Genomic DNA, 22,992 nt, shown 5'->3' with positions numbered 1-22,992 from the left:
ACTGAAATACAGGAAAGTGCACTTCAACATATGAAAATAAGTTTGGCATTTTTTCCTTTCCTCTCACTGATGTTAGCTGGACATGGGAACAGCCACTCAGAGAAGCTGTGGATATTCAAAACCTGACTGAACAGGGTCCTAGGCAAGCTGCTCTACCTCATCTTGCTTTGAGCAAGGGGTGGGAAGAGTTGATCTCCAGAGGTGCTTTCCAGCCACAACTATTTATGATTTTAAGCTGTTAACATTTAAGCTTGTCTGCACAAACAAACATGTTATGATGAAATAAATTAATTCTGAGGATTCAAACACATACACAACCTATTATTTTTAATATTGTCATGTACATTTTCAGACAATAAGTGAGTCAAAATTGGAAAACAGAAACACAGTGTGGCTGATGTTGGTAGGGACCTCCAGAGGTCATCATGTCCATAACTATCCAGATGGCTGAAAAAATTCTAAAATTTACAAAGAAATTGAGATCAAATTTGCAATTTCTTTACCCCATTAATAAGTAAGTAGATGCAAGTCCAACAACTCATAAAAAGAGCTACTCACCTTCAGCTTTACTAAGCTCCAATGCCAACTGTTCTCTGGCTTTGGTTTCCTCATTGAGACGTTCTTGTAGCTCTTCCTGATACCTGATAAATTCTGTGGCCTCTTGCTGCTTTTTGAAGGACTCTCGCATGAGTTCTGTCTGAGTAATTTTAGCATGTTCAAGCTATCACAGGAAAAAAAATTCAGACATTAGATAAACCTATTCTACCACTCCTATTTAATTCAAAGTTGCTTTACAGCGTGATGGGAAGCTTCACATAACTTCACTAAACATTTGATAAAATCTTTATTGAACACTCATTTGCAGAGTACAAGATGAAGACTGACTTACAACAGTCTAAGCAAACAGGCTTTGTCAGTACAGTGAACTCCACGAGCCACCTGGCTAAATCCGTGTCTTTGTTCCGGTAATTCCTGATTTATGAGTTTACACTAGATTCACCTTTGTTTACACGAGTTTTGCACTAAATATGAGGAAGCTACCACTCACTACAGACTTAGAATGGCCAAAGAATATTGTATAAAACTGGCAGAAACCTTATTATAAATTGACTGAAATGGTGCTTCTCCTTTTTTTCTCTTTAACATGAAGATTGATGAGAACACCAGGAAAATGTGAATTTTCACAGTATTGCACATTTCAACCAACAAGGGAGTAAAGCAATGCTTCTTCCACAGTGTCAACCTAGCAGAATTATTAATGATCTTTTTTAATTCTTCTCCACTTCTCTGGTGGGTTAATATTTAACGTATACTGACACGGACACAGCACAGCTTCACTGTGCCACTATCCTGAAGTACTGGAAAACCATGTCATGTGAAATTGCATATTTACAGTTTAGACATATCCAAAACGATAATTTCAAAATTAATTAAATTTAGAATTACAGAAGGAAAATAATGCATAAAGATTAAGCATTGTTAGAAGTTCTGATTACACAAAATGTTTTGATTACACAAAATGTATTTTCTGTTCCTTTGGTTTTTTAGTGTTTTGGGTTTTTTTTACTTTTTAATGTTCTGGTTATTGGCAGAAATTTGAAAGATAGTAACATCTACAGCTTCTATAAATTATTCTGTGTCTTGATTTCTTAAAATAGAAAAGCTTTCTCACTAAGTCCTGCTAAGATCATGACTATGAGGAGTTTGCTTTAAAAGCTCAAAAAATGGGTTAAGGAACATTAAACAAAACAGTGCACACAAAATTATCCACTTGAACTTTGAAAAGAAAATCTGAATAATCAATACATTCCCTTTTAATACATTGAATTTAAATACTCAATTTCTTTTCTACAGCATTCCTTTTCAGATGGGCATCATTAACATGTTCATGATGTTTCTTTATTCTGACAAGAGTTAAAGAAAGATCTAAATACTGCAACTATCTGCACTAATTGGAGATATTTTTAAAAATCACAACACACCCTTCCTTTATTCTTGTATTTTCAAATGCTTAATGAAAGACCCATCTTGAATAAAAGGGAAATATATGATAGATTTACTATATACATAGACAACTGTAAAAGTGGCTTCCTGAAATGCATGAAATTTTTCAGTTAAAACTCAAACAAAAACTATTCTCCAGCTTTTTTCAGTAATAACAGCACAAAATATTGTTAAAAATATCACCAGGCAAAACCAAGAAGAAGTACGAACACAAACATGATTGTTTAAGATCAACAATTTCTCCACGGGATCACTGAAAGCAAGCTGCCAGCTTGTGCAAGTTACTGCTACCAGTCAGTGCACCCAAGTTAAAGGGAACAGCTTTGACTGCAGTCTCTCCCCCACTCTGAATTACCCTCAGTGAGAAAAATGAAATATAATAAAAGTAACACTGCAGTGCTTTAAAATGAGATCTCAAATATCTAGAATTTAACATATTTCTGTGTCTAATAAATTTCTTGTGCTAGAAATGACCAGAGAATTGTATAATTAAGTGCCCACTTCAGTGCCCAGTGAAAACTTCTTAGGATAAGAGCCTCTTTTCACACACAATTTTTCACTGCATTCTCTTCTATTTAAGCTTAATTCCTTTTAAAAACTTATATACTTACTGAATAGGGAGGTGTAGGCAATGAGATTTTAGAGACAACTTTCAAAATGTGCCCATTTTTTTTGTGGCTGAAGTGAAAAATTGAAGTATTTACAACTACAGAATTATTCTCATCCAAGTGTTCAGTGAAAGGAAAAGGAAATGGCAAAGGCACACGAGATTCAACCTCATATATATCTTCTTCTTGGCCTTCAGTCCACAAACCACTAAGCAGATTAGATGCCCAGTAGCTGCGGTAAGAATCCATTCCAAAAAATATTGCTTTTGCTTTCTTCTGAGCTAGGCTGGCTTTAGGAATTTCTGACAGGAATTTGTAACAGAACACATAGGTTTAACAGTCTGAAGACACATCCCAGCACAGTTGGTGACAAACCTGCTCAGAATCAGTAGGAAGCCTCAGATCACTTTTCAAGCTGAGTAATTCAGGGGTGGATTAATCCCAAATAAAGAGGTACAGGAAAACTTCATATGATCTCTCCTAAAACAGTCCTTCTTAGAGAAGTTTCACATCAAAAAGCAACAGAAATCTTCCAATAACAACTGGCAAGTAATTCCCAAGGCAAGGAAGCAGAATTTTCTTCTACCTGCACAGGAACGCTGCAGCAGACAAGCAAGCTAACAAAACTGAAACTAAAAATTTTCCAACTCCACTATGGCAAATGAAAGAAAAATACATGATTTGCAGTCATCCTTGCTGCTGGAGTTAATTCAACAGGAAGAACTTTCTCAAGCTCTGCTAGTTTAAAGGCTTCCTGCTAGTATCTCTCAACTGAAAGAGTTCAGGGGAGTGGCCCAGTTTATTTACCTATACATAACACCAGCAGGTGGAATTTGAATTAATACACCCACTGTATGCCTTGCCTCAAGTTTCAAACTGCACCTCAGGTCTGAAACTCTGTGTTCAGACAGGTTTCATACAGTTACTTTGAAGATTTTGCCAGGTTTTCTCTGGCTCTTTAAAGTTTACTTGAAGAAATGGGTACATGTCTGTATGCAAAACACAACTGATTAGAGGAAAGGTTAAAATCTTTTCTGCTCGTAACTAGTTTTAGATTATAAAATATTGCAGACTGGAATAAAATAAGGATTCAGTTCTGAATATTTAAAAATAATTTTCAAGTCACCTTTATATCCATGGTGTATACAAGAACTGTATATAATCCAATAAGCAGACATTGCAAAGCAGACAAACTTGAGAAGACCCTCTACAGAACAGCCAGAGAAGTGTTAATATTTATACTGTGAGAAAATATGTAAACAGAAGGCTTTTTATTAACTTAAAAAAAAAAAAAGCCAAACATATGTGATCATCAGGGATAAATCCATCTTTGTATAATAGGTATTAATGAAGAAAATGTGTCTGTATGTGTTTGAGCCATAACTGTTGCTGGTATTGGCAAAGTCTCAGCTACAAAGATATGAAGGAAAATAATTTGACACCTTCAAATTGCAATGTACACAATCTAAAAGTAAAGCACATGATAAAAGCAGTGAGATTTGAACTGACCTAGGTATCTAGTTCCTATTTCAGTTAACAAGGAAGTACTCCAGACAGCAACTAGCATCCCACCATAGAAAGCACTCCGATAGCAAACTGCCTTTTTTCTGAATCACATACCTCACATAAATGCTGGAGTGCAGGCTCCTTTTCTGATAGCAAGGTGGATATGTGCCTAACTGGGCATGTTTAAATCACAGTTGGAAGAGACAGCAGGAGAGCTCTATCTTTTTGGCCAGTCAATTGACTAAGATGTTTGTCAAGAGAACCAGACACAGTTGCCCTCAATCCTCCCTCTTCACAAGCTCTATGTGCTCTGACACCTCCTGTCTCATCTCTCAGCTGTAGCAGAATGCAGATGATCCATATGAGCAATGAAAGATTGCCCTAGATTGGCAAGAATGCCCCAAGTTCAGGCTTCCTCTGCAGACCAAAGCAGATTTCTAGCAGGAAAGTAAATTCATCAGTAAAGTCATACTGGAGCAGTCTTTATTTGGGTGGAGGCACCTGAAGCATTTTTACAGCTGTCAAAATGAACCTGTGGGTTTTAGGCTTATGAAAACACAATCACGAGAAAAATAAAGAAAAAAGCCAAAGTGAGACATAGAATTTAATGTGCATCTCTAGTAAATCACCCCACCTGATTTGAAGTTTCATTGATAGCTTCCAGAAGCTTTTCAACAGCCGCCTGCAGTCGAGAACTAATATTCAGAATGAGCTCTTCATTTTCGGGATCTATTTCCATCCCACTTTCTGCAAGATGTTGGCTCAGCAGTCCTTCACCTGCTCCTGACCACATGTTAATATCATCATCTCCCATACTACTACCATGATATAAGGAGCAGGACTCTGAGGAAAAAAAAACAGTTACCTTTTCACACAGACTCTTAGCAATTGCAAACATGAAAAGCTGTGCAACTCAGTTACAATAAGGAAGACAAATCCAAAAATTATTAAAATATTCATCTTAGTCACAAAAACAGAAAGGCAAATACTGCATACTAAAATTCACATAAACAAGATAAACAATGTGTTAATTAAAAGAAGCAGAAGTGCAAGAGAAAAGGAGATATTAACAGACAATACTTTAGACATACTTTCAGTATGCTTGAGGGGCTCTGACACTCATCTTTGAACCTTTGTTACAATCAGTAACCCTTACTACTTAGAATAACTTGCAATAATACTTGCAAGATTGTCTTTGAAATACAAATCAGATAAAAAACTCCAAACAAAACCAACACCAGACAGTCAGTCCTTGTTTCACCAACAACCAATTATGTTACTATGCATTAACACAAAACTGTTCAAGTCAGTGAATCAAACTCAAGTGAGTAAAAGGAAAGGTATGCATGCAATTCAGACAGCTTCTCAGGACAAACAGACTGGAATACAGAACAACAATATTCAGCATGGCTATTAGTGAACTGAAAATTCACTAAAATGGGTAGCTGAACAAATCAAGGACAGTGCAGCAGGACTGCAACTGCAACTGCTGCTGGGCCACCTGGCACCTGCCTGATTCTCAATATTCTTGAGATCTGATGCCATTTAAGAACATTATCCCTTCTTACTGAAAAACCAGAAACACAAGGTTTGCCTATGGTATTAGGCTGACAGCAAGTCCTCTAGAAAACAGCAAATTTGCCATATTTAGAATTCAAGGCTGTATTTAAGCAATGCAAGTGAAAGCAAAGTCTTGAGATGTTTTAAAATCACACTTTTGGTATGAAAGAACAATACAGTAGGTATATCATGACAGCTGAAACTATTTGTGATATAGCTTTTTAAAAATAAAGAAGTGTTATGCCCTTAGACTGACAGATCTGAAATGTCAGAAATAAATGCTACTGTGGAGAGTTTTTTAAATGACAATTTATTTAAATGAAGTATATTTCTGGAATATATTTAAAGTAAATATTTTGATATGGTGCATTTTTAAACAATTAGATGTTTTTGCTTAGGATTTTCTCAAAAATATCTAATTTTTCAGGAAAAGCATTATAACTAAATAAATTAAGAATACTCAGTGCCTGTTTAGCAATGAAGTTTCAATACTGGGTTATCTTTGAATTCAAGTTCCTGGTTACTCCACGAATTGTGACTGCTGAACTAGAACAGTTTGTTTAGCTACAGAAATTGAATTGAAATTACAACAGGTCAATCTCACAAATTGCCTTTAAAAATGTAGTTAGGTCTTGTTGTTTTTACCTCCTAACCAGGCAGGCAAATAATACTGGCAGGCATATAATAATATGAGCACTCTTGTTGATGTTGTTTGAACCTATCAAGCACATCAGATTCTAGTTTGAGGTTTGTTTTTAGCTCTTTTGTAACAAGCTGCAACATGATTAACCACCTGGTGTACTTAATATACATTCCTACCTGCAGGTATTCAGACAATAATATCTGCAGCCATATATAAGACCCATACACAACAAACTAATCTGTGGTGATTTTAATTAAGGAAGGTTTCACTTGGTTTACTTTTCTCTTAAAATTGCTACGATTTTTCAAATGCAGAAGCATTTAGTATTTTTTTTCTTCTAGCTGTATTATTACTGTTTCATATCTCCTTTTAGGTATGAGGGATATGTTACAAACTGTTTTCACACTCCAAAGGGAAAAAACAGAAGCACACTATATGCATGAACAGAACGAATAACCAGATGAACTGAAGATACATTCACATGGCACCTTTCATCTACACAGGATTTCAAAGCACTTTTGAGTACTGCACTTTGGAATGGCAGTCAAACTCCTGCAGTGGAATCACCCTAGCAGTGGCTGGCAGTCATTTTCTGCCAGCACACTAAATATTTGCAATAGGTTTATAGACCATAAAAGCTTTCCCACAACACCCTAATATTCCAACCCCCTGCAGTAGAAGGAAGGCTGCAAAATTAACAATTTCACTTTTTATATTTGATAGCATTTTGATATCTTGTCACCCAAATCTGGGCTGCCTTTGGGTGTTTCAACATATATCAATAGTGATGCAGAAGCTTTAATATCCTCAGAGTAGAAAGGACCTTCACTTGAGATGGATTTCGAGCAGCATAAATATTTCTAAATGCTGTGCCAAAGTATTGGTTAAAGACTGAGTTGAAGGGAAATATACTCCCTACTGAGCCACCAACACACTTACTGCAGCACCTGATGCTCTTTGGAGGCCACCCATCTTAAGAACTGACCAGGTAAGACCCTGCTTAGCTTCAGAGATCTCACAAAATAAAAGCTCACAGTACAGTAGCACAGCTATAAACAAGATAAAACAATGACATATTAGTTATTGCACAATCTAATTCTTTCCTGATGGAGTACAAATAATCTCGGCAATATTCCTGTTTTCCTTCTCAGGTGTAACCCATAATTCATGTCCTGTCACCCTTCCATTCCAGTAAATGATTTGCTTGTGAGGTACATCTGAATTGTGCAATGATGATTGTGTGTAAAATACAAAAATAAAGATTATACAAAATGACTGCAGAAATGTGCAGTTGGTTGCAAAATCATCTGAACTTCTGAAGAAAAAGTTAAAAACACTGATGGCAGCTCAGAAAGTAAATGTAAAGCCAGGTTCAGAATATGTCTTTTACATTAATAATGTCACTACTATTATTATTTCTTCTTGCCAGAGACCAGAAGAGTACCAATGGGCCTCCACAAACTCGTAACAAGACTTAAAACTCCTGTTTAGTTTAAGACAATTATTTTGTAATTCGCTTCCATTTCTTCTTGGATAAATACAAAATAAATCGACAATAAAACATCATTTTGTTATATGAAATATCTCAAAACAAAACATCATAATTTGCCTGAAACATAACTATAAAAAATGAGGAAATAAAAAGTGAGCTATCACCAAAAGTATAATTTGGCACATGGAAACTTTAGTAGTCTTAAAGATATCAAAAAACCCCAACAAGTATCAAATGCACAAAAAACTTGCAAAAATTATGTTTATATAATGGTGCTGGCAACCTAATTGATAAAGGTAGACAACCATATTATGATTTCTACAAAGTGGAACTTAAGACCACAAATTCACATTGTCTCCCTAAGTGCGCAGTAAAAGTCTCTGTATCTTTTTCCCCTCAAAATGGTCTTAGTACACAGCACCTCTGTACAGCATCTTTCCACACAATTTTCAGTAGTGGAAATAAGAAACAGAAACATTGTCCAGTCTCATTAATCACCCCGGTAGCTTAATGTCTAATCCCCATTTTGTTAATCCTTATATGGCTGTTCAGTCTCCCACCTTAACCGAAATGAATCAAATTCTTCTGTCCTGTAATTTTGTTTTCCAGTCAATACAAAATAAGAAATATAATATAACTGACTTAAGTGAAACTATCATCTCTCTGTGTAAACTCTCTCCTGGTAACGAAAAAAAAAATCAACCAAAGAAACAAAGGTTTATTTTATTTCCTCTGCCATGGAGCATGCAGTTCAGCACATCAGATGTCATGGCCCACTAAATCTTAAGAAAAGTGCTCAGTTATAGAGGGCTTGCTCAGAAGTTTCAGATACAGAAGTTGTTTATGGCCTGCAAACTGACATTTATGAAGCAATACATATTTTGCATCATGTAGAGCCAGTGTCTCAGTTTACTCCGGGGATTCCATTTAGGAATTAAGCTTAGGGGTTACAAGCTGAAAACAATAAATCAGTCTTGTGGCAGCACAGTGTTTAGCTATTTACTACCTTTTCTCCTGGTACGCTGCTCAGAAACAAGGAGCTCAGAAGCTCAGAATGAAGAGGATTTAATAGTCAAGGAATGCCATAACCTCCCAGGCTTCTCCAAAGCAACCTGCATTAGCGCAGTCCCTCTACCCAAGCAAACTCACCAGATTACTGAGCACAAATGTCATTCCAATGATACCTTTTATGACTGAAATTTGAACTTTACTCACTTTTCTAGAAATGAAATCCTGTGCTTGCAGATAACCTAGTCAATGTCCCTCTATAAATGCACTCTATAAATCAGGTGTGGTTAAAAGCACATGATCTTAACGATTCAGCTTTTAAAAATGCTGAAACTCAGCAAAAACAGTAAGTTGAATTTTGCTTGTCAATACATATAGATTATGTTCAGTAGGTCAGAGAACATTCCCTTAAAGAAACACGTTATTTTACTACTGTATTATTAAATTAGATTTTTATAGGTATAAATTTATTCCTACAGATTTCCTAACTAACTAAAAAGGGAGATCTGTTTGGCTGGGTACTAGAAAATATAATAACATAACAGTTTAAAAATAACCCAACAGTGTCTACATATTTCTAACTTCCATAAAATAATGAGGAAAAATTTTAAAATTTGTCCTTTCAAGCCATTTAAGTGTTAGTATAGAATATGAATAATGAGAATCCCATGGCAGAAAACACTAACAGAATTGGTCATTTTATTCCATTTGAAGAAAGACCAAGTACAACTATTACTATGGCTGCATGACCCCAGTGGCAGAAAGGATGGTCCAGTATCATTTTGAGAGCAAAAAAGGAGAACTGTGAATACAGCCCCAGAGATACATTACAAACCATACGTTCAGCCATTATAGCTACTGTAAGCTTAGCTCTTTAATTTTCACTTTTTACTTTTGTAACTCCTTCCTTCATTGTTATTTCTGAATGTAAGGAAACGTGCAAAAAGGATACTGGAATAAACAACTGGTAGGTGGGCAGCTCGAATGCTGCTCTGTACCAAGGAAGGGCATTACAAGAACAGACACCTGCTTTCTTACAGGAGAGTGAAACTTTACATACCTCTTCAAAATACACTAATAGCAAACACATTCTGCCACTAACAGAATGGAATTGAGCTTTTTTTCTACCTGAAGAGACTTCTCTTTCATCAGAAGACTTCACAAGAAATTAGCAAATCATCCCAATCACAGCGCATGTTGTGTGTGTAGACAGTAGAATTATGAAAGTCAAATAAGTAAAAATGACAGAAAGATATATTTTTAAACTGTGTTTTGCTACATATATGTAATGCATTAAGAATTGTTAATGACAATAATTAGTGACACGTACAAGTATACACACTGATAAGCAGGAGCAGGCAAAAGTGAATGTACCAAAAAATAAAATCAGAAGCTTAGTTATCCAATCTGCTATTTGAGGAAAAAGGCAAAGCCTCAAAAGCTTGAAGTTTGAAAAGATAATTTTTCCCACAACTAAATACAGTTATATGTATAGAAAATAAAAGTTACTTTCTTTAAAAAATTAAACAGAAGTACAAGAAAAAAACTGCTGTTAACTTGAAAACTTCAGAAATTGTTAGACTACAACTTTATACATGTCATTGCAGATAACCTTTTGAGTGATCAACTGAAGATGTGTCTGTGCTACAAATTCATGCAACCTTTCTTAATTTGCCCTAAGGCTTAATGTGACCTATATATTTAAAGCTAGATGGAATCAATAACATGCAATAATCTACATTTTGAAAGAAAGAGGTAAAGTTCACTTGCATTTGAAAGTTGTATTATTATCCTGTGATAGACACTTTCTTAATACTGAAATGTAGTATTCCACTTCCAGTTCTTTTTCTCATTCCTAGTAGTTAAAATTCCAGCCAAATCCAAACGTATAATGTGTCTGAGGTTGAATTGTTCTGTTGTCCATCTATTGGGATCATCTTCCCACAAGATCCAGGATGCATGTGCACAACCTTAATGTACCTAAAGGGCAGTACGATCAAGCACCTACCTACTTTTGCCCAAAAGAGAAATGGACAGACACTATCCTAGTGCACAAGAAAATAAACAGAGCCCAGTAGAGTTCTTTGACACTGGTATGCAACTAACACCAAAATGCTCCTTCAGTCTTGTGCCAACTAGCACTCCTGGAAACAGCTGATGGGCAAGTGTTGGCAGCTGAGAAGTTCTTGGAACTGTGTCCAGAACTGGATTTGCATGCAAACTCTTCCTCAGGAAGCTAATGAAGTCCATAAGCACACATATATACAAGCTCTCCCCTGCCAGCCTGGCCTCGGTGACCAGCAGCATACCTCTGAACTTTTAGTGCAGAGGTGGAGATACAGCCCTTGACACCAGTGCCCATTCCCCACACATACACAGGAGGATGTAAGTGGTGCAATATGCCATGGAGCTGTGGTTCATTCTTTTTGCCTCCATCAACAGAAACTTTTTTTTCGTGACTTCTCAATCACTTTCCCATTCTGTTGCAGGCTTTGCAACAGGACTCTAGATGTGAGTTGTAACTGGTGTGGAGTATGACCCAAACAACCCCTGAAATGTTGTCTCTTAAACAGAGATGTCATATCCATTCAAATGAAAAATAGGTTGTGGGGTTTTTTTCCTTAAGAAAAGTTTAATTTAAACTATCAAAGCTAAGAGTATTTAAATATATCATTAAAACATGCAAATGATACTTCTTATGAAATATAAAACCATACAATCAGTACCTTTTTCATACCCCACACGGATGCAGGGTTTTATTGACTCCTCTGTCTCAGTGTCCCAACCAGCTTGTTTGGAAGCCTGGACTTTTCCAGACCGATCCAGTAAGCCAAGAACATGCTGACCAATTGTCTCCTCCATTGCTACAGTTGTCTTCACAACTTCTAAAAGAATCTTCATGAGTTTTTCATTAGCCTTCTGAAAAACATGCCTGCAGGACAGAAACTAATCAATCCTCTGATCTTTCCCTTGTTTCCAAGTGGGTTTTACCTTTTATACACTTTTGCAACCAAAGAAGTTTGCAACTGAAATACAAAATTAAGATTTCTTTTTTAAGGCTAAACCCTACATCATATAAATGCTAAATACACATTTGTGTTAAACGTCAGTTATTTTTACAAAATATGTAAAAAGTCTCAGTATTTATCACTATTTCTACTTTTATCTTGGCCTTTTATCTAGTTATTCTTTTAAAGCAGAGGTCTGCTTTCACCTAGTATTCATTATAAAATTAATCCTTTCTCAAATGGCAGTTAAGAAAATTGCCCCTCTACACAGATAAAAAACTTTACAGAATAGTCAACTGGTATCATAAAATAAAACAATTGTACTAATATAAACTTAATTCCCATATATACATACAACATGTATATAAATATATGTGTATAAATAATGTTTGTGATTCAAAGTGTGTCATGCAAAATATATAGTAAAATAGGCCACGGTTTTATAGGCTCATCCTCTGTAACATTACATTCTTAGGCTTTATAAAAAATATGATACTATTTAACCTTAAGTACATAAACTTACAAATATGGTTTTCTAGAACAAAATGTGCACATTATCATCAGTCAGAATAAAGCTTATAAATATTATTAATCTAACAGCAAAAACATGATTATCAAAATTTAAGAAGAATATTTTCTTAAGAATTCTAGGCACCTCTCTTTAGAAAGAAGAGCTGAAGGTGTTTCATCAGGCTTCCTTTCACCATCTTCATGCTCAAAGAGCTGCTCTCTTGCATCGTTTGGGTTTTCATTTTCATTCTGAGTAAGTTTTGGCAGAGGGAGAGAAAACAAAAAAGACAGGAATCCTGTCATGTCAGAATCAACATATTCTTCTTATATATGGCAGGATATGAAATTGAAAACCTAAATAAGTAGTCATTTCCTTTTTAATACTTCTGCACCAAATTACAAATAAAGTAATACTCTTATTATGTGGAAAAAAATATTAACAAAACAAACCAGGAAATCCAAGGCAGGGCCAATTAGAAAGAACTTTGTTACACTGATTAAGCAGCTGTTGTACTTTCTGTTTGCATTGCTATAGCAATATGGAAAAGTGAGTTTACTTAAGGAAATAGCTGTAGTAATAATCTCCACCTTCAAGCTGTTCAACCAGCTTCTGCTTGCCTGAAGTCAAAAATCTATGATTACCACTAGCACCTCTTGAATCTTACACCTGCTCTGTTGCAGCAATACCCAACCTCTTTTAGGAAAATATATTACACAGAAGGAGTATCAGCGAAGAGGAATCTTTTACTGGTTTTACATGCCAGGGTTGCCCAGAAAGTCAAAGTCCATGTTTACCTCTGTCTGTGTGCTGTTGTTCTGTAACTCACAAAACAGCCTCTCTTTTCCGGGTCCGGAACGTTGTTTTAATGACTCCAGTTCTTCCAAAAGCATTCTCTCTCTCTCTGCAACCAGGCTGTCATTCTCCATTGAGACACGCTAAGAAAGAAGTGTTGTAGAGGCTCACACAGTAGTTTAAGCTTCTGAGTCAAGTGAGTCCTGTCTCTTCTAATTCTTTACGGACACTGAACAATGAAATTTCAGTCCGTCTCGTTAAATCATTAAAAAAACACTAAAAGCTCTCTAGAATGGAATACAGATAAAAAATACCTAAACCTTCCTTAAGATTTTCATACCATTTTTATGCTCTTTAGGAAATACAATGGTCACAATGCAAACTGGAGGGAATTTCTGAATATTACATGCTATAACATGTTTTGCACAAAAAGATAACAATAACGTATTTTTATAAAAACCCTACACACATTCTCTTTTAGAAGAGCTAGAAGTGTTCATGGCTTAAACACAATGCATACATTTGTATGTAGTTCTTACATACATACATACCTGGAATTAAAAACAAAAAAAAACCCAGCAGCCTAAGTTCTACTGAGTGATTTTTATCAGTTACAGGAATTTGCAACCCTGACAAAGATGCAGTTAAAAACAGGAAAAAAAAAAAAAAAAGGTAAAAGGAGAAAGTATGTATATACCAAAAGGAAAGATTATCAGAATAAATTATTCTAGGACACCTTCAAAGCAGCTGGGAGAGACAGCTGATGTTGCTGGAAAGGACTCCTAAGGTACAAGTGATTGGCTTTCTAGATTCCAGAACTCCATGAGCCCACACTTAAACAGAGCAGAAACAGGTCTGGAAAGGTCTGAAGCTGCACTCCACAGTGACAGCAAAGAATTCTAGAATTCACTGATTACTAGCTTCATGTGCATTTTGGTAATGTTACACTGTTGAAATTAAATGAGAGCAAGATATATTGTTCTGGATTCTTTTTACTTTGTCTTTCAGGAGAAGGAATCCTTGAAAGACTGTCTATAAATGACATTATTTTTGAATTGTTAAGATAAACTAATGAGTTTCATTAGCACACCTACTCTAGGCTTTGAATAGATATGGAGTGACAGCAAGTTAAGTTTGAAAAGGCAAAGAAACGTTGATGTTTCCCACCAAACCCTACAGATATTGCTTCATTCTAAAAGTTGGTAAGGACTTAGCTCCCAGAACTGGGGGAAAAAATCTCAAAATGCCAAAACACATTGTTGCAGGAAGCCACTGATACTGCTTAAATCAGAATGACGAAAAATGAAGAATTTTATAATATTTCTAGTCATGCCTGGTGGCTTCATGGATGTAAATGGCTGCTAGTCTGCATCCCATACAGGGCCACGCATCTGGCAGTGCATCCATAATCACTCTATTCTGGCTGCTGTGCAGCACTGCAGGTTTGCTCCATGTTTACAGAAGTCTAAATCAAAGCCTGAGCTTTGATTAGAGAAATATCTTCTACAAATATATGCATATATATTGGTTTGTATGTACACACACACAAAAAAAGGTGTGTGCATGAGTGTGTATGCATGCACATGACAAATATGAGCATGACTCTTTCCCTCTAAATAGATATAAATACATAAATATGAATCTTCCATGGTGGCGTTCCTTTGTTAACTCACTGGTTGAATTCTGTATTACCTCAGCCAATTGCACCTTAAGACTCTCCAGCTCAGCGAGGAGCTGATCCTGATTTTCCCTCTGGCGCTCCATCTGCTGCATGTGGCCCTGCCTCAGTAGCTCGGTGGCCTGCTGGTGCTCCTGGTACTGCCGCACCAGCTCCTGCCGCATGTCCTCCAGGCGCTCCTCGTACAGCAGCAGCTGGCTGCTCGTGGCTGCGTCTCTGTCCGTGGTCACCACCCCACCTGAGTGCTGAAACAGTGCAACTACTTTAGCACCTCATTCTCGACAACTGTTCCTAGCACGTAGTTAAATTTCAGAAAATGCTTTCATACATGAAAGTAGCTGGAATGAAAGCATTATCGTGTTGCCTGCTTCTTGGACAGTCCAGGCTTAGAATTATACTCCATTTAAAAAGATATTTTTTTTTTCCAATAACTCTCAACAGTATTAGCTTTCATGCTTATTACAACTCCTTTTTATCATATTTATTTTAGCTTGGCCCCACCCCATGTTTGTGAAATGCTAAATATATGCTTTACACCACTTCAATAATTTTTGTGTTCAGCTGATATCCTTTATCACAAGAGGCTCAAACTGTTTAAGCACTATTTTTAGACTGTTCTTTGTATAAACACTAAAATATAACCCAGTTTACAAAAAGTCTTTAAACAATTTATTGTCTGCAATATAGCTGGCATCGTATTCCCTTCCTCAGGCACAGCACACAGGAAAGAAGTGTAGATAATTCTGGTCTGAAGCTGTCAACTCTTTGAAAGGAAAAGGAAATATTTAAATGGAATTTTTATCTTCATTTTTTCTTTGCTGATTTTTTTTTTTAACACTTACTGGTGTTTCTTCTGCTGTAAGACCTCTGTTATGGGAAAGAAGTTCTTCAGAAATCACTGGCTTATGTGTTGACTGTCCTAATAGGCAATCAGGGCTGCTATTAAAATGAAGCTGTTCTCCAAGTGAATTGATCTCTCCAGATTCTTCACTGAGTTCCTTGCAAAGTGATTTTAATCCTTCTTCATTCCTACTGCCTTTTCCAGCTGCTTTCCTAAGAAGGCTGTCAACCTCTTCCTCACTGTTCTTAATTCCAAAATGTATTCTCTCAGGATGTACAATCTGCCTTGGTGCTTCTTCTTCCTTCTGCCTAGCAATTCCTGACAATTCCGTCTGTTTGGCAAATGCTACACTCATTGACACAATAACCTGAAAAAATAAGAGAAGTCTGCATCAGTTTATGCTTCACAGCATCTCCTAGTACTGAAGAAATCTCATAGATGACCATCAACAATAAAAATATAAGCACCAAAAGTTCTCAAAGGGAAACAAAAAAAGATAAAAGAACGAAGATACCTTCTTAATCTTGAAAATGGTCACATCTTAAAATGCAGATATGCTGTATTTAAGGTAGTTTAATGAACTACAACGCTGTTTTCCATTACAACAGATTGTTTAGCGTGGAAATATCAAGTTGTTTTTTTTTTTAAGATTCTATTAGATGATTTCAAAAGTGCTGGCAAACAGGCTTAAGAGCAGCTGTGCTAAGCTTTCTCTATCTAGCCAAGCATCCTATGCAAAAGTTTGACTGACATGGAATTTAGGGCTGTATAAAGAATGCAGTGCCAAGTGCTTGATACTTAGCACAGGATTTTACTTAACCAGAAAGAAATTACTGGTACTAACTAGCTGCAATTGCAGCTACAACAGGCTGATAACTTTTGTGTTGCTAAGTATGTCTAATACAAATAAATCTCTTTTCCACTCATGTGAGTAATTCTATTCTAGATTTAGAATACAATGATATATAGCATAAGCTACAATAAGTGTGAAAAAACAGTATAATAAATACAGAATTGTTACACTTAAAACCACTAAACTCTTCCTTTCCAGAATATTTGAGTTTGTCTTTTGAACTTAAACTGATCTTAACCAATGCAACATTTGTTTCCTCATAAAGAAGGGTTTTCTTGGCAGCAGTTAAGAGAATATGTTTTTTACTCTGAAAAAAAATGGAAACTTTTTTGAAAATCAGAAAGTAAGTAAATCCACAAACATATATACTCTACCTATAAAATCTTACTTTTACTTTTCATGTTTTAGTCACCAGATCCAAATAAAAATGATGCATTTTACACAACATATTAAAATGTACAATAAAATATTATGAGAAAATAATATTAAACTATTGAGTGCAAAAGTCTTTTGAACTGACCTGCTGATAAGCCTATGGTAGCAAGAAATACACCCTAAGTCTCTGGATTTTGAAAATAAATTCTAGTGCAGAATACGGTAGCATGTTGTCTACTTCCTTTGAAGTTTTAAACATTACCACTAGAACCCATATGAAGAGAAATTATGAGTTAGGAATAGGACAGATAGCTAAGAAACCCCAAAATGTTCCAGAATTTTTTAAGGTTTCCCATTCAGAAGCCAAATGAAACTATTCCTTGTAAATAAATCATATGAAAGTTAGCATATGCTACAGCAATTACCTAAATAGTTGAAAATGGCAAATAAAAATGACAGATTTTTTAAACATATTTTAAAGTAATGAAATAAAAGTAATACCTTTGCTACTTCTTCTTCTAATCTTTCTTGGTACTGCTTTTGGAGTAACTGAACAACATCCAGATCATTCTGCATTTCCATCTCCCTACCAAGCTGTAAGAAAAACATGAAATCTCAGATCATGTATTTGTAATTTTACTTCATTAGTTTCAAGTTTAAATCCAGCAAGAGATTTTTTTCCCTAAATTAGGTTTTCTTCATCTCATACAAATCATGTATTTTTGTACCACAATGCAGAAGAATTGAGTAGAACACTTTGCCTTGTTTCTGCTTCAAAATGAATTTTAAACATTAAGTTTGCAACAACTCTCCTTCCAGCACTATTTGAGATGTTAAATGCTGTGAAACCAGGTCAGTAAGCACAGAATCACAGCACAAAACAATGTTACTACTCTGCAAAATGCAGAATTTTTGAGCCAGGTTTCCAGCACTCCTAGGGGAGGAATGCATGGGGTCTTTCCCATTTGCACTGGTCTCTTAAAATCTTTGGGGTCATTTGCCAAAATTTTTTCAAAATTTCTCCTAAACTGTGCAGCGTATACTACAAAAATCCTGGTATTTCACTTAAATTGCTCCTTTCATAACTCATCTTTAAAGAGAGGTCACAATATTTTAAAGATTCCTGAAGATATCTCAGAATTTGAACATGAATTGTCTCCCACTTTAGTAAGAAGCAGCCAACTGAAACGTCTTGTTTCAGAGATAAAATAAATGTAAACCCAGCATCAATAAAGCAAATTTTCTTAATCATAATTCCCAGATATGTTTTTCAGAAAAATTTAAATATTTTGCCCCTCACATGGACTGTGTAATAGTACAGTACAACATTAAGATGATAACTACCTTAGTTTACTAAGTATTAGTCCATAATTCACTTTAATCTATGAAGCCAAAGCATCTAAATTATGTCACTCATATATATTAGCCATCAACTGATTTACATCATACCTCTAATGCTTTATCTGTTTTTTTCTGATGAAGATTTTCTGTGCACTTTAGTTTCCTGAAGACTTCTTTTAACTTTCTTTCTGAATCTGTGGATACACTAAAAAGTACAAAAAGCAGAGAGGAGAAATAATAGTTTTTAAAAGATCGGTATTTTGCCCATGACTTGGTAAAAACCATTATGTGTTAACAGGACTTAAACTTTACCACAAACTTTAGTATTACCTATCATTCTAGAAAATAATTAATTTCAGGCAACTACATCTACACAAGATGTCTTTAGATGTAAATGATAGTGCCTGGAGTTTTGAAGACTAAATGTGGTCTACTGAGTTGAAGTTTTGAAATTGCTGCTATAAAGCTCATATATATGAAATTACTTTTACACATTATTCCATTTATCAAATCTTCCTCTATTAACAATAAATGCTGCACTACTTAATTTGCAATGTTTATGTCATTTCTTTTAAGACTCTTAACAACTCTTGAAGGAATAAAACTACAGCAGAGCAATATGTTTATAAAGAATTGCTCCAATTCTGAAGCAGAACACAGAGCTTTACACAAATGGGTATTTGAAACACTTCTTGAACGAGCATGAAGTTTTAAGCATTGAAAAACTGGTGAATACCTTGTGTGGTCAGAGGACTCCCCAGCCATCTGAAGCTTCTCCTGCAGATGGACAAGCTCTGTAGTGTACCTCTCTTGACTTTCTCTCAGCTGCTGCTGGAAATAGGACCGGAGGTGCTCCAGCTCTTGAGCATGCTGCTCCTCAAGTTGTTTTTTAAGATTCCCTATCTCCTTTGAACAGTATTCTTGAATTGTAGGATCTGTACATAGGTTGTGTGAAGCAGGGGGTGAGAAGGACAGAAAGAAAGAAAAGAAAAAGAAAGAATGAACAAACAAAAGAAAAAAAAGAGAAAGAAAGAGTGGAAAGAAAGAACAAACAGAAGTACGAAAGAATGAAAGAATGAAAGAAAGAAACTATATTAACTTCTTCACAAATATTTAGCAGTGACTGAATAATTAATGTAGTTTAAAAATATTTCTGACATCTGGTCAACTACTTTTCTGTAACAAAGAATGATAACCTAATCTTCAATTTTGCAAAATAATATTTGATATGGGTAACAAATTGTTATAGTGGAAAACTAAAAAAATACTAAACCAAAAATGCATCACAGAATCTACTTCTGAAAAAATTTACAGAATTAAGAAAATTAGAGTATTGTACAGCAAAATCAGAAAAAATCTCTTATGTTCTAGCTGTAGTAAGATATAAATAAGTTAAAATTAAAAGTCATTGTCTTTCTTTCTCTCTAAATATACATACATTAAAAACAGCATATATATATTTTTACCCATTAGATTCTGTGAAGGAGCCTGCAGACTTTCCTTTCCGATTTCCATATGGATAGGTTCCTCTTCTTTCCTCCTATCTGAAGAAGACTCCTTTGGTTCCTTAACCTGAACAATAACCAAGTAAATGCAATTAACAATTTGTCAGTAACAGCACAAAAATATTATATCCAGTGCTGCACTCCCAGTATGAAAGGGAAATGGACATACTGGCACGAGCCCAGCAGAGAGTAACAAAGGAGATGGGAGGCCTGGAGCATTTGTTGACCTAGGAGAGGTGGAAGAGCTGGGCATGTATAACCTGAAGAAGGCAAAACTGCCCACTGGGCTTGTGAAGTATCAAAATTCAGCTGGACACAGTCCTTGGCAATCTTTCCCAGCTGACTCTGCTTTGGGTGAGGGGCTGGGTTAGATGAACTCCAGAAGTGCCTCCTAACCTCAACCAACCCACAATTCTGTGACGTGGACAGCAGCTTTCTCCACTTTCTCAAATCACTGCCTTGCTCTGCCACTCAACCAGGATACACACATTTTCAAACACCTCCTCAGTCATCCAGAAGGAATTCATGCAACAGAGAAAATTCAAATGCTCATATACTCTATGCAAATAAAGTTTACCTGTTTGCATTCTGCCATCAGCTGTGTTTGAAGCGCTTTCAGCCTGCTGTACTCTTCCATTATCTTCTGGAGAAGTGCATCCATGCCCTCTTGCACAGTTAAATTACACAAAGAACCAGGGACTTTAAAAAAAGAAAATTAACATTTTACCATCTATTTTAACACAAGTGATTTGTTCACAAGTTCTGCCTTGAAGAATTGTCTGATAAACATTACAAAATCCTGAAACAAGTGAAGTCCTTCCAGATTTTGAACACATTTTTATATGTATTGATACACATGCATTTTTTGGTAGGATTGCTAGCTTCTTCTACAAAAGGAGGAAGAGAAAAACCCCCCAAAATTTTTTCCACCAATATCCATGAAAATGAAAACAGCGTAAGAAAATATCCATAACAAAAATAAAGTGCTTCAGAATAATGAGGAAATCTCTAAAACAGCTATTTAAGCACATGCATTAGTACTTGAAAAAGTAATGGCATAATTGCCAGTCTGAAATACCTTAAATAAGTACTTTTAACCAGCATGATAGTACAAAGTCATTACCTTGAGCTTGATCTCTGTGTACTGGTAATTCTACACTCCGTTTTTCTTCTACAGCAGGTTTACAGAAAATTTCCTGTTCTTTATCAACAGCTTCTACAGCAGCTAAAGAATGTTCCTTCTGACTGCCACACAAAACCTGCACAACAAATCAAAGTGAAAAGTAAACAATTTATTATTATTTTGTCAATCACAATTCACAAAGAAAACAAGAAAAACAGGAGAAAGTAGTATTTTGTGAGCATTAACTTCTGTGAAAATGGTGGCATAAATGTTCTGTTGAATCCTAAGAATGCAGACAATCTTTAAAACTCCTGATAAAAGAAACAGATATGAAAAGACTTTTCAGCTGAAACATAAATGCATATGTTTCCAAATCAGTATTTAATTTGGAACTGCCAAGGAGTAAAATCTTTTAGAGAAAAGCCTTCTTTAGTAATGTGGAAAGCAACTTTACATTTTAAATGTCTCATTCTCAAAAGCTGCAATTTTTACTTAAAAGATGAATTCCTTAAAGCAGAAATGGTATCTTTTTAGGGATTACAGCTCATCTTGTTCTTGAAGTGCTGTCTGAACAAATCAGACAAAAGGGTATGGCATAAAAAAAGCAAGTAATGAACAGAATACCCTATGTTTGTTGGTGTTATGTGGTCAGCAGAACACAAGGGACAGGCAAACAGATTTATCCATATGATTTCTGAAGGTGATACTTGAAAAGAAACCACTTGCTCAAAGCACAGTGGGACTCTTTATTTAAAGATTTTGTACTCAACAAAAACCAAATTCAACTTAGAAAAGTAAAACCATAATTTCTCCAACAGCTCTACAAAAGGATCATACAACCAGGCAGCATTTTTCACACTGTGAAATAACTCATGCCAAGCACTCTCATTTAGCTGCCACTTTCTCTGAGCTACCATGGAGTTCTGCTCAATCTCTCCCATGGTGGATCCCAAGTTAAAATTCTGCTATTCACTTTCCCAAAAAGATGGGAATACCCAAAAGGTATTAAAAAAGTCCAGCAAAGAAGGTAAAAAACCACCAAACCCCAAACCACAAATGCCATCCATTCAAAGTATTTTAGACTTGAAAAGTTACAATGAGTGACAAAAGCAGCTTAATTTATCTAAAAATAAATCTAAGTCAATTGATGGTCCAAAAGTATCCATAAGGGCCATCAATTACTGTTACTCTAGAAGAAAAGATGTGCCAAAATATTATTATAGGTGACTGATATTAGAATGAAGACTAAATATAAGGTTCAATTTTTGACTATGATACTAATTTACTAAAAAAAAAATACAGACAGCAAATTTTTTAGAGTGCTTGACACTTTTAAGTCTTTGAAAGATAAGCTGCAGCTGATAAAGAAATTACTGTCTTATTGCAGATATGAGAGGTGATGTCTGGTGCATCAAGATATTTGTGAGTGACACCAGACTCTTGAATCAAAAACATTTATCCAGAAACAAAGAGAAAGGAAAAAAGTACTTCCAAACTAGCAGAGATGAGATCAACATTAGCTAGAAGATTAGGACTATGTGTAAGACAAAGACTGTCTGGACAAGGACACAAGTTTAGGTGGAAAAAACCAAACAAAACCATTTGCAATACTATTTTGGAAACTCAGGTTTAGCAGTCTCTGTTTTGAGATCAGTGCAAAGAGAAAAGCTGCAAAGAGAACCTGCAAAAATAATGTAGAAAAATATGATGACTCACTAACCATAATTTTTTGTTTTTCAAATTTTCATTTTGAAAAAGGCTTTTTGTTAAGTCTTACCTGAGCCAGCCTGGAACATTCCTCAGTGACAGCTTCATTCAACTTTTCTATGAGTCTTTGTGTAGATTTCTCTTCATCATCTATGAATACAAATGATTCATATTATTTTTAAACACTAGATGCACAACATCTTTCCAAAGGCCTAATTTCCTGCCTCAGCTTGAGGAAGGACACTTTTTTGTTCCCCTCTTTATTGTTACAACACACGGACAGTTTAAATTATCACAGCTGAGCTGCACGTTCTAGAGGAGCAAGATAAGAAATGGCTTTGTTTATTACTGACCTCCAGAAAGATAAATGCATACAGATACTTAGTGGAGGGAGAAGAACTTTTGCAAAAAAATTAAACAAGGGCAAAACATGGTAT

At 35.5% G+C, this 22,992-nt stretch overlaps 1 protein-coding gene across 5 annotated transcripts in view; it reads right to left on the bottom strand.

The window, feature by feature from the left end:
* AKAP9 (A-kinase anchoring protein 9) overlaps positions 1–22,992 on the bottom strand; it is a 110,132-nt gene that overhangs the window by 33,252 nt on the left and 53,888 nt on the right. For 4 of the 5 annotated variants that reach the window (XM_063151101.1, XM_063151110.1, XM_063151119.1 and 1 more), the window contains 14 exons: positions 22,626–22,705; positions 20,849–20,984; positions 20,303–20,424; positions 19,687–19,792; positions 18,957–19,155; positions 18,329–18,425; positions 17,381–17,473; positions 15,653–16,018; positions 14,825–15,055; positions 13,135–13,275; positions 12,485–12,588; positions 11,548–11,753; positions 4,753–4,961; positions 559–721 (listed from right to left, as the gene is read on the bottom strand). In XM_063151101.1, coding sequence (XP_063007171.1) covers positions 559–721; positions 4,753–4,961; positions 11,548–11,753; positions 12,485–12,588; positions 13,135–13,275; positions 14,825–15,055; positions 15,653–16,018; positions 17,381–17,473; positions 18,329–18,425; positions 18,957–19,155; positions 19,687–19,792; positions 20,303–20,424; positions 20,849–20,984; positions 22,626–22,705 — 2,253 coding nt within the window. Of the gene's footprint in view, positions 1–558; positions 722–2,615; positions 3,339–4,752; positions 4,962–11,547; positions 11,754–12,484; positions 12,589–13,134; positions 13,276–14,824; positions 15,056–15,652; positions 16,019–17,380; positions 17,474–18,328; positions 18,426–18,956; positions 19,156–19,686; positions 19,793–20,302; positions 20,425–20,848; positions 20,985–22,625; positions 22,706–22,992 lie in introns of those variants that run through there. The other variant, XM_063151133.1, reaches the window with a different exon arrangement.

This window comes from Melospiza melodia, chromosome 1, assembly GCF_035770615.1.
Source record: "Melospiza melodia melodia isolate bMelMel2 chromosome 1, bMelMel2.pri, whole genome shotgun sequence".
Lineage (NCBI taxonomy): Eukaryota > Metazoa > Chordata > Aves > Passeriformes > Passerellidae > Melospiza > Melospiza melodia.
Note: the sequence above shows the minus strand (reverse complement) of the source record. Positions and strands in the feature narration are given on the sequence as shown.